Here is a 12,354-nt window from a genome sequence, read left to right as displayed (position 1 = left end):
TGATTTATAGTGTAGCTTTGAATTACCTTCCCACTGCATTCACATGGAGGTACAAGGAATTTTTGGGTAGATAATTCAAAGTCCTGATACAAGTTTAATGTATGTCTCTGGAACTCTCTATGTAGTGATTATGGCACCTGGCTGGGGCTCAGGAGACTTGGTTTCTAGTCCCAGTTCTGCCACTGGCCTGCTAGATGACCTTGGGCAAGTCACTTCCTTTCCCAGTGCCTCAGTCTCCCCATCTGTAAAATGAAAATAATGATGCTGACCTCGCTTGTAATGCACTTTGAGATCTGTGAATGAAAAGCACTATGTAAGAACTACTAGGAGGTGTTATAATGTAACTATAGTTCCCACCTTATCGTTCCCACTCTATAGTTCCCACCGTATTTTGAAATGAACCCTTATTTCTGTGTAATACCACATTTATCCATGTAACTACCACAAAGCTTAATCAAAAGTATATAAAAAAGCCTCTTCCCAGCAGCTGTATAAACTGTCATACAGCTGTATCTGTATTCAGCACAAGCATACTGAAGACTGCTGGTGAGAACAAGAGTATATCAGCAATTCCCAATAGTTGGGAACTGGGTCCGTCGTGCTTCTCCCCTCCTGTAATATGAGCTAATGAAACTGTCTGAATATTTCCCAGATGTTTCCACTTGTTCTCTGGGCACGTGCAGTAGGCTGTTTGGAGAAGGTGTGTGCCTAAAACTGCAAAGGTGAAAGGATCTTCCTTTTGATACTTTGTGATAAAGAAATTCAACTAAATAATGTTCACATTAAATAGGTAATTCCCTGGGCAGGATTAAACTGCTGAAAGACAATATATCAATCAGAGTGGATTTACAATTTAGTTGTAAATTGATTTCGGGGGGGGGGGGGGAAGAGTTTGAATTTGTTTCCCTGAAAAATGAAGTTAGCTTAAAAACTATTATTGGGCAAGAGATAAAAATGCTGAAATCTTGTACATGAAGTATAATACTGGAAATAGCAACTTTCCCCCCCTCCTGTTTGTTTTTCCAGTATGGGGTACTGTATCCTTTTTGTCCATGGTTTGAAAAAGCTCTGTGCCTGGTTAAATAGATGGGGAACTACTGCCCTGACCCTCTCTGCTTTGCTGCTGCTGCTGCTGTTCTCTTGGAAAACTGTGAAACAGAATGAAATCTGGTTGTCAAGAGAATCCCTCTTCAGGTATGATCAGCCACAGGAAAATATTTGCTATCTCTCTATCTTTAAATTTATTTGTAAAGAATCAAGAAATACATGGCATGTTACTGTTGCATGGAACAAATCATTTTTATTAAGTAAAAGGAATAATTCTACTATTATTGTATTATTATGTTGTGGCTTGCCATTTTTATATAGTGCCAAAAAGTGCAAGTTTTTTAAGAGAGAGAAGGAAGACAAGGTTCCTGCCCTGAGGATCTAGTAGTTCAGATTATACATTTTAAATATAATAATATGTGCTCTAAAAGAGAGGGGTGGGTAGAGGAATTTTACATAAAACTAACATAAAGAGCAATATTTTAAACTGAAATTATTACCAACAAAAAAAGTCAAAGCAGTTTTTGTGGGCAGATTTGAACATTCCCCTGCAGCACCATGCCCCAAACTGGATTATGCTAAAGCAGGGGGTCTCAACCAGGTCTGGGAGGTGTGTGTCCTGAAACCTTTTTCAGTTATGAGGTTGCAGTCAGGAAGATATTGAGAACCACTGTGCTATGGTGTGAGAACCAGAAGGTGAAACTGCCTGGAAATAAAAGTGACATGAACTCTTCAAGCTGAGTGAAATGCAGAATGTAAACAAAAGGAATACTGAGAAAGAAATGTGATCTTTAACATTCTTTCTGGTTAAGTAGGCTACATTTTTATTAGTAACACAGAGAAAGAAATATGTCCTTGTGGGATTGTTTTGTTTTTGTTTCTCAAATAAAGTAAATGGAACACTGCTGAGGAGACTGAACTGTTTTATAAAGGATAAAAGGAAGAAAATGACTTACCGGTAATTATTTTCTCACCTAATATCTAAAACCATTGTGCAAACACTGATATCAACGCTGTATCTGCATATGAACAAACTTTGATTTTGCAAATATGACTTTTTTTAGACATTTTAGTTTAAAAAAAAAAACCCAGCAAAATCTTTGACTCAGTGATAATTATTGCTGTGCCTTTATTTAAAAAATACTATCATCTTCTGTAGGTATGGTTCAAAACATGGCAGTAACACCACTGGAAAGATGTAGAATGTATTTTAGCAACATTTTTATAATGGTAGAAAGTAGGGCTGTCAGTTTAATTGCAGTTAACTCACGCAATTAACGCAAAAAAATTCATCAAGATAAAAAAATGTATTGCAGTTAATCGCAGTTTTAATTGCACTGTTAAACAACAGAATACTATTTGAAATTTATTAAGTATTTATGGATCTTTCTCTACATTTTCAAATATATTGATTTCAATTACAACACAATATACAAAGTAGACAGCACTCACTTTATATTTGTATTCAGTTTTGTTGCAAAACTTATTAAATTTACTTCCTGATGCTTTTTCAGCAATTGTCTAGTTGTGAGGGCATCATGGTAATGCAGGTGATTTATACATCAATTGTTTAACTTGATTTTCAGAGCTATTCACCAGAGCAAAGTTTAATTTTCTCATTATTAATGGGGATGACATTACTGCTAAACCTTTTTATATATGCCATGCTATAGAAGCAGATGGAGCTTTGTTAGAGAGATATTTTTGAAAGATATGGAATAGGAGCTGCTTCAATATAACACAATTCATTGCCTATCTCCTAAAACACGTTTACCTCTTAAACAATGGAAACCATGGTGATGAGATCCTGGGCTCAGATGCCAACTCATTTTAAGCACTGGATTTCAGTCCAAACCTTCCAGGGTTAATGCCAACAATTCAAAAGAAAGCCCTGGCCTTGCAGTTTGGCAGACTCTCTTCCTTTTGAAGGGGAGGAGACTGTAATTACTTGTTTGGTGGTCATAAAATCACCTTGTAGCAACTGCACTTGAGATGGATTTAAGAGATATTGTTGACTGGATAGACAGTTTTTCCCCGCTCTTTCTGAGAAACAAAGAACTCCTGGACTATTTCATGTGCAGAATTAATAAGCTGAATTCGTTCCTAGTTTAACTGGATTGAATTCATTGGGGTTACATTAGCATTGAGGCATCTATTCCTGCCTGACAGTCTTCCAATTTGTAATATTTGCTCATAGAACACATGCAACCATGTTGTCAGTGTGGTTTCAGCAGCCCAATGACTTGTGGTTTATATACTTGCTCTTCAAAACTGCACTGTTCTAATCTGCTGAGTAGATGGTGGTCCACATGCTCCTGGCATCTGCACCCCTTTGAATAGAGATGCAAGCACGAGTTTTGGCTTTTCTTTCATTGTGATCATGAGTATGACCATATGTGCAGAGATTGCTGGGCCGGGAGAGACACTGCCAACCTTGATTTGGTTGCCAAAGCAGATCTACCATTGGCAGCATTTGGAAGAGGCAAAGAAAACCACAAGAACTTAAGATAATGGGGACCTGACCCCCTTCCACTTTATTCTCAAAGAAAATGCTGTTTTAGTAGACTGAGAAGGTGGAAGATCAAGTCTCCTGCCTCCTAAATTCTTGTGATTTATGTTGCCTCTTTCCTTTGCTCTTAGTGGCCTAGGGAGCAGGCTCAGTACCTCTTCCTCCCTGTTGAATCTGCAGGCCAGCATGAATCATAGAATCATAGAATATCAGGGTTGGAAGGGACCTAGCAAGGAGACCTAAGCAAGCCCTAAAGCAAGTAGGTTTGAGACAACAAAGGCTCCCTCCCTGCTGCTTGCCAGAACTCCTCTGTCATCTCACTTCATGCTGTGGGTGGCCATCTTATGGATGTGGGGGCTACTCTGGGGCTGGAGGTATTTGATAGCTGCTCCCTGGTCCTAGGGTGCTGGAGAGAGATCTTCGGGCTGAGGCTTGGTGAGAAGGGCTACGCAGTAGCATTAATAGGGAATGGAACTCTGGGATAAGAGTTCAGATTGGGCTTTTAGGGAGCAGGAGCTGGGAGGGAAGTGAGAAAGGTGCATTGACAGGGAAATTCTGTCCTAGGAGAAAGGGGGGGGAGAGGACTTTTGACTAGAGTGGGTGAAGGGGAGACTGTCAGTGAAGACAGGGGAGAAAGGAAAGAAAGAGGATGAATGCAGGGAGAACAGCAATAAGCCAAGAGGGAGAAGGCAGGGGGAGAAAGTGGGGAACAACAGGGGCAAATAAGAGGAAAAATAAAAGGGGAGCAAGGAGAGGAGGAGACGAGCACAATACAAACTTACATGTGGGAAAGAGACAAACATCAACTGATTTGGTAGATGGTGTTTGTCTCTGTGCATAGGCACACTTACACGTTGTGGGGAGAGTCTTTCATATAATTCCTGTTTTCTCCATTCTCCTTTCTGTCTCCCATTTCAGCTTTTCATTAATTGTTGCTTTTTGTTGTCTCATTTTGTGTGTCACATCTATTTTTAATTCCTCTCTGTCTTATCCTTGAATGGACTGTGGTTCTTTGGTGGTTTTGGCCATTGAGTGAGACTGCCTCTATTATATACAGATTTCTCTAACCTGGGCAAGATGCACTTGAATGTACAACATTGTAACGGGCTGGCCTCCTTCAATCCACCCCTCATAGCGTAGGGTCCCGCTACAGGCAGCCTGCTTCACTTTCCCTTGTTGGACTGTTTAAGCAACTTTTGTCCATTCCCATCCTTTCTCAGGTTCTGCTTTGTTAAAATAACAAACATCCAAAAGTCCTTACAAACAAAGGTTTTTCTTCCTCCACACCTTCCTGCCTGGGGGCCCTTCCTGCTTTGGCAGTCCACAGCTGGGCCCTACCTGGCTGGAGTCTCAGTCCTAACTCCCAGGACTAGCTAGGCCCTAACTCTGCTAGAGCCTGCTCACTCCTAACAGTCTCTAAGACATGAGCATTCCCACTTTTCACTGTAGACTCTTTCTAGGGCAATCACCATGATCTCTTCCAGGTGTGGCTCATTCTGTAATTAGGGTTGCCTAGCCCCAATCCTCCAGGGGTGTAAGCCAGCCTGTTACAAACATGGTACCAATTAATCACATTACACTCATTTTTATCATATACTCAGGGTGAAATTCACCCGGGTGCATGTAGCAATGCAAGGCTCAGGCACCGTTTGTGCTGGCCGTCTCTACACACAGATTAATTTTACCCACTGAGAGCATTCCTTCAATCACAAATGTTATAATGTTAGGAAACTGAGACAATATGCTATCTGAAGGTGTGGTGGCCACATACAAAAATGCACTGTCACCACTGACGTTAATTAACCTGGTGGTTTGCAACCTTCCACACAAAAAAACAAGGATTGATGGATACCCCCATAAGGGTCATCAGAGCTCAGTGGGCCAAGAGGGGTCTAGACTCTGCTCCTCTTTGCTGTACTACCCTTCAATCAAGCTACCTAGTACTCTGTTGAGCTTTAGAACAGCAGTTCTCAACTCGGGGTCTACAAGCCCTTTCAAGGGGGCTGCGGGGCCCCGCGGTTGAAAACCAGAGCCTGAGCCCTAGCACCCCTCAGGAGGCTGAAGCCAGGAGGCGCAGGGCTGAAGCCCTGATTTCTGGCACCCCCCACGGGGCTGAAGCTTGGAGGCACGGGGCTGAATCCCGGAGCCCCACGCTCTGGTGGTCCCTGTGGGGCAGAAGCCCTGAGCCCATGGGCAGAGTTGGAGACATGGAAGGCATTGCCCCCCCCAAACTGCAGCACAAGAGCACGGCAGTCTGGGGGCAGCTCCACACCTCACCCCCCCAGCCAGGTCAGAGGTGGGAAGCTGGAGCTGGGCAGCGTGGAACAGCTGCTGATCTGGCTGGTGCCATGGAGCGGGCAGCGACAGCGTTTCCTTGTCTCCTGCTGGTGCCCCGGATTGAAGCTGCTCGCCAGCTCCAGCCCCTTTTGCTCATGCAGCCGGTAAGAGCTGCCTGGGTGCGGAGACCCCTCTGGGAACAGGGGGAGCCCTCCTGGCACACAGCCCCTAGCTACCCTCCTCCTGGCACCCTGAGCTACACCCATGCCTGCAGACAGCCCCTAGCTACCCCATCTGCACCGTGAGCTACTCCCCTTCCCGCACACAGACCCAGCGACCCCCTCTCTGCACTTTGAGCTACTCCCCTGCCTGCACACAGCCCCTAGCTATCCCCTCCCTGTACCCTAAGCTGTTTTCAAACTTTTTGAGCCAACCCCCCACCTTTTGAGTTATAATTTTTGGTTGCGTGCCCCCACCCCAAAACCCAGACAGGCTGGGTGGCCTGCTGGGGTGAGTCATGGGGTGGAGGTTGCACTCCCTCCCTAGACCCCACCATCTAGAGTTGGCCAAGCCCCGCTGGCTCCTGGCCCCCCACAAATAGAAGTCAAACTATGCCTATACCCAAGGCTTCTGACCCAAGTCTCTCTCTCCCCTCCCTCCCCCCGGCCCCTGGAGTTTTTATAGCATGTCAAGGGGGGTCTCAAAGAGAAAAAGGTTGAGAACCCCTGCTCTAGAAAATGTTTCCACATCATCCCCGACTTGGGAGAGTGCTTTAAATTGCAGGTCTGCTCTGAAAAGCAACTATGTAAAAATGGTTTCAGAGTAGCAGCCGTGTTAGTCTGTATCCACAAAAAGAAAAGGAGTACTTGTGGCACCTTAGAGACTAACCAGTTTATTTGAGCATAAGCTTTCATGAGCTACAGCTCACTTCATCGGATGCATGCAGACTAACAAATTTATTTGAGCATGAGCTTTCGTGAGCTACAGCTCACTTCATCGGATGTCCGATGAAGTGAGTTGTAGCTCACAAAAGCTTATGCTCAAATAAATTTGTTAGTCTCTAAGGTGCCACAAGTCCTCCTTTTCTTTATGTAAAAATGGTACTTTTTGTTTACTAGCAAATCTGTTTCCTGAATCACTGATTTAAATCTTTGAATCACTTTAGTCAGGTAAAAAAGAAGAAGAGGACAAAGCAATTCCTACTTTTTACTCCTGTTAATTCTGCAAAGAGCGAGTTGGCTTCTGTTCCATTTGTGCATCATCAACTGAATGTTTTCAGTTCCAAGCATTTTACGCTTGTGAAAATCAACGGGCTAGGGCTGCACATGTGTCACTGAGGGAATAATTGGCCTGGAGATCCTTTATTAGTGGTGATGATTCACAAAGCAGAAAGAACTCAGCGCAGCTTGCCTCCCAGAGGCCAGGTTGGATGTGCAGGACTGATGATAGAAAATCTTTTTGCTTATAAACTGAGCACAATTCATGTGGGTATCACTGAAAAGCATTAAAATGGTGTCCCAGAGAGACTGACTTGTAAGAGTAGAACCTGTGCTTTAGGACAGAATGGGGGCTACTGAGAGAAGGTTGTTTCCAAGCATTGGCCAAGTAGGATTTGGCTAACGATGATATTTGAAGTTGGGAGTGCTACTGGTAGTTAACAGGGTGTTGTATCCCACGAGGATGACTTGTAGCTTTATCTCCGAGAGGAAATATGTGCAAAATGGCTTGCATACATTTATCTTTCATTTATGACCGTTAAAGGTAGCAGGATAGTCAGCAGGGAAGAAAAGCCTCCTGAGAAGTGACTTTCATGCTCAGCGGATCTGTTTCTTTCTGGAGTTGGCTTGGTTACAATAAATTCTGAGACGGGAAAAAATTGGAAATGCATATTGGAAAAATGTGTGTGCAGTGGTGGGAGGAGGGCTTGTTGGGAACAGAAATGGAAAAACATTGTGTGCTGCTTTGTTGTTTATACTCCACCCTTTCCCATTTGGCTTTGGTTAGGAACATGATTGTTTCCTCTTTCAGTTAAAGAACAGTGTCCTGTTCTAATCAAGAACCACATTTCAGAAGTGTTATTTATTTACCTAGGCACTCATCCTACATGTACCTGGTGTAGTGTCTGTTCTTGAGGCATTCAGTGAAACTGCTCATACTGTGTCATAAGCATTTGCAGGATCAGCCCATCAGCTTGTATATGAGAAGAATAAATAGGTCAACAAGAATTATTGGCTGAGCACAGAGGAATAAAGAACAAAAAAAGAGCACCAATACAAATATTATCCTTCCTTCCTATCCAACACGCAGACATATGGTAGAGAGAGAATGTTTATCTAGGGAGGTCTTAATAAATGGAACCATAGTGATTGATTAATTATACTTAAAGAGAAACCGTCAAAAGAAAAATACTATTTAAAAAATGCCTGTCTCACTAATAAAACTGTGGTTCATTAGAACTGAAATACGTAATGTACTTCTCACCACATATTCATTTTGCTGTGTTCAGGCCGGGACTATAATGAGCTCAATCACTCATTAGAGTTAGGCCACTGAATAGCTCTGAGATGGTAACAGTTTTGAGCCACTACCTATGTTTTCACATAAAACGTAGTCATTGATGTAATGATACAATTTCCATATAAGAATTAATACTCCAGTAATGCCCAGAATGTTGTGAGTACTTAATAGCTCCCAAGCCAATGGAAATTAATGCAGCCATAGCATTCACACGTTACTTGCTGCTGGTGTATAATATCTTTGTAAAAACAACTATAGAGAATCATTCTCTTAAGAATAGCATCAATTAACTGATTAAGTTCAACGATTAGTCACAGAATGGCTTGTGCCTTAGTGCCTCCTGATAAATAATTTAGAAACACCTTATGGTTAGGAAACCAAACAAGTAGTGATTTTTAACTCTTATAGGCAAAGCACAGATCTGTTGTGCTGAACACTAAGTTACGGTGGATAAACCTGTGGAAGGGTTCTCCTTTCTACCATGCATGTGCATTCGTCTGCCTTTCCTTCTCTCATCTCCACACACACTGATGCCATACTGCCCCATCCTCATTCCCACCAAAGTCAATATGCTTTCTTCCCCTTCTTATCCAGGCCTCCTATAAGACATCTACAACTGCTCCTCTCCTGGTCCCATCCTGGCCTAATCCCATGACCTTTTACAGTGGTGTGGGTCTCAGAAGTAGCTCTTTAGTCTCTCAGGTGGGCCAAGACTTGGCTTCTTCTTTGGAAACTAATACGTCAGTGCACTCTCAGATTGGAAAGGAGGAACAAGCCAAAGCCTGGCAGAAAGGCTGGAAATGTGCTGATCTCTGCAATTGCTTACTATAGTTAGGAGGATCTGATCTGGTGAATGGGAAGAAGGAAGCAGCAGTAAAACAAGTGTATCTTAACCAAATTGTGTGAAAAGGAATAGGGCTGAGGTTTGAGCCAGTTCTTATTCTTTATGACATGAACCAATTCACCCATCTCTATTCCTAATAACCCTTAGAGATCCTCTGGATGTCTGGAAGCTATATTTCTCTGCTTTATGTAACAACAAGAGAGTGCCTAAGTTTCTAGCTCTTTGTAGGAGAAATGATTTATGATGCGTCTTCTGTTATTTCTTTTAGTGTCCAGCATCATTACAGCATTTCTCTTAGGGCATGTCTCCACTTATCTGGGGATTGACGCACAGCGTTTGATCCACCAGGGATCAATTTAGCGGGTCTAGTAAAGACCTGCTAAATCGACCACCAGTCGCTCATCCGTTGACTCCGGTACTCCAACAGAACAAGAAGCATAAAGTAAGTCAACAGGAGAGTTTCTCCTGTTGACCCAGTGTGGTGTAGACACCGCAATAACTCGACCTAAGATACGTCGACTCCAGCTACATTATTCATGTAGCTAGAGTTGCGTAACTTAGGTTGCCTTATCCCGTAGTGTAGACCTAGCCTTAGAGTCGCACGGTTTTGCAGTCCTATGTAAATCTAGTCATCAAACAGCTGCTGAGTCATGCATTTTATTGATTTGGCAATGGGTGGGCATTTGTGTGTGTTTTTCTTCCTGTGTTCTAAGTGATAATGCCAATAGTTCAGCTCCTTCTCAGCCCCAGGTACACTCCGCTCAGTTTTTCTGCTGTTTATAAATACCTGTTTAATCCACTGTGCAGTGTGCATCATGCATCCCCCTCTAGGGGCTGATTCAGACAGACTAGCTACCTACTGCCACGTCCAGCTAGTGGACTTAGGTCAAGATTTTTAAAAGTGACTAGTGATTTTGGTGCCTTGGTCTTTGGGTGCCCAACTTGAGAAGCCTTAAAAGGGCCCGATTTTCAAAAGTTGCTAAGTGCCTGCCCTCTACAAATCAGGCCCCTTCAGATGCTATAAATTGGACATCCAAAAATTGATGCACCTAAAATCACTAGTCATTTTTGAAAATGTAAGCATTAGTCCTTCAGCTCCAGTGGCAGAGGTCTTTGGTGCTAGAAACCCCATGCTTAATCCCTGGTGCTAGCCTTTGATGAGGATGTTGCAACTACACATGGATGTCTATACAAAACTGTATCTGTTTTGTATAGGCTGAAGCTCTGAATCTGTGGGCACCTGTCTTAACAGTTAACCTCTTTCCATTTTTTGTTCCCATTTGTAGGTCAGGTGTGCAGACTCTGCCCCATAATGCCAAGGTACACTACAACTATGCCAATTTTCTGAAAGACCAGGGTCGTAACAGCGAAGCCATCTATCACTACAAAACCGCCCTCAAGTAAGTTCCATGAAACCACTATTAAGACTGTTTACTTAAACTTCCTCTTGTGGCACATGAAGTGTTTTGTTTTCTCTTTTCCTAACAATAGACACCTCCCTGGTAGCAGTTATGGCTTAACCTGAAAGCTCTTTGGCTTTCTCCCACTGTGTGTGTGCGCGTGTGAGAGAGAGTTAACTATGTGGCATTCCAAAGTTTCCATAGCTACACATTGAGTAGTGAGGTGTCATTTACCCGGCTGAATGTACACTGGTAAATGGGAGGGAGTTGCCATAGCTGTATTTGCAGGTGCTCAGGCCATGTATATTAATAAATTATTAATGGTGCATGTATGAAAAATACCAAGTCTGTAACCAGCAAGGTAGAGTAATGATAATACTTAACACTTATACAAAGCTTTACATCTTCAAAACACCATATAAACACTGACTATTAATTTATCCTCAGAACATCCCAGCCTGGTAGGTGGGTAAATAGTAGTATCCCCATTTTACAGATGGAGAAACTAAAACAGCAAGATGAGTTGACTTGGCGAAAGCCACATAGTAAGTTTGTACCAGAGCCAGGATTATAACTCATGGCCTTATGATACCCAATCCCACACTTACTCCTACAGACCATGCTGCCCCTCAGTATGGGTGCATCAGTGCAGCACCACTGTAGTTAAGGTTGCATCCTGAGTTCTGTTTAAAGATTGATCTTTCTAAACTCTCTAAAATTGGCAGGCTTGATCAGATTCCTTTGAAATTTGGTGTGCCTCAGCATCATGGCCGGGTCATGGGTGTCCAGATCTAGTAGTTAGAACCAGACTCTGCAGTCATGAGACAGGGAGTCAGGATACCAGGAGGTCAGAAGTAGGAGACAAACTGGAGACCACGACAAGTCAGATGCCTGGGGTGAAGCTGGAGCAGATAGCAGGACTTGGGGAGGGAGCAGAAGGCACACAGAGTAGAGTGGAGCCCAGCTGTTCAGGCAGCTTCCTGTTCCTGCTGTCGGCTTAAGGCCAGCTGGCCAATTGGGATTTCACCAATCGGACCTCAGGGGGCGGAGCCTCACGCTGGGGCTGGGCTATGTGGGTCCCAGATAAGCTATTGTCAGCAGGTTGCCAGGTGGCTGCTCCCATAAACCCTATGGGCCTGGGTTTGAGACCTGTGGGTCAAGACACTCAGGAGGGTGAAGGATAGGGTTATTGACCTAAATGTGGGGTCATGGGGTTGTGGAAATATGCCTCCCCTTCCCCAAATAGCCAATTTTCAAAAAGTTTCTCAGGTGTGTGTGGTTTTTTTGTGCTCAGAACTAGAGATCAGGCTATTGATAAGATGATGGCCAGAATAGTCTCAACCTGTCAAGTTTTACCAAAGATAGTGCATGGTGCCCGCTAAATCTTTTGGGGACCCAAACTAAGAATGGTATTTAAGAAAAGGTATGTTTTTACAGTGCATGTGCGCTAATCCAGAAAAATGGATAGAGGGCTTCCATTCCCACCAGTTTTTACATGCTTGTCAAGCTTGACTATTGTTAGTGCGCTAAAATCTGAATGGTTACTTGGATTGCTTGGAAATTTGTTGTGCCCCCTGGAGGCCTGGGGCAGTGTTCATGATCCAAATTTGGGGTCAATTCATCAATGGGTTCCTGCATTTCAGAACTCCCAAAAATAATTTCCTTCTGTTGCCTTGTGCAGCCTGGCCCCACAGCTCAATGAACGGGCACCCTTGCAGCATATAGCCTCCTTCTGAGTTGTGGAAATGGGGAAGGGGGAG

At 43.4% G+C, this 12,354-nt stretch overlaps 1 protein-coding gene across 7 annotated transcripts in view; it reads left to right on the top strand.

The window, feature by feature from the left end:
* Positions 1–12,354, top strand: part of TMTC1 (transmembrane O-mannosyltransferase targeting cadherins 1) — a 176,329-nt gene that overhangs the window by 105,154 nt on the left and 58,821 nt on the right. For 6 of the 7 annotated variants that reach the window (XM_037878265.2, XM_043540624.1, XM_037878299.2 and 3 more), the window contains 2 exons: positions 1,027–1,194; positions 10,481–10,594. In XM_037878265.2, the coding sequence (XP_037734193.1) occupies positions 1,027–1,194; positions 10,481–10,594 (282 nt within the window). The remainder of the gene's footprint in view (positions 1–1,026; positions 1,195–10,480; positions 10,595–12,354) is intronic. The other variant, XM_037878291.2, reaches the window with a different exon arrangement.

The sequence above is a fragment of the Chelonia mydas genome, chromosome 1, assembly GCF_015237465.2.
Source record: "Chelonia mydas isolate rCheMyd1 chromosome 1, rCheMyd1.pri.v2, whole genome shotgun sequence".
NCBI classification, from domain to species: Eukaryota; Metazoa; Chordata; order Testudines; family Cheloniidae; genus Chelonia; species Chelonia mydas.
The sequence above is the reverse complement of the archived record's forward strand: the minus strand, read 5'-3'. Positions and strand labels throughout refer to the sequence as shown.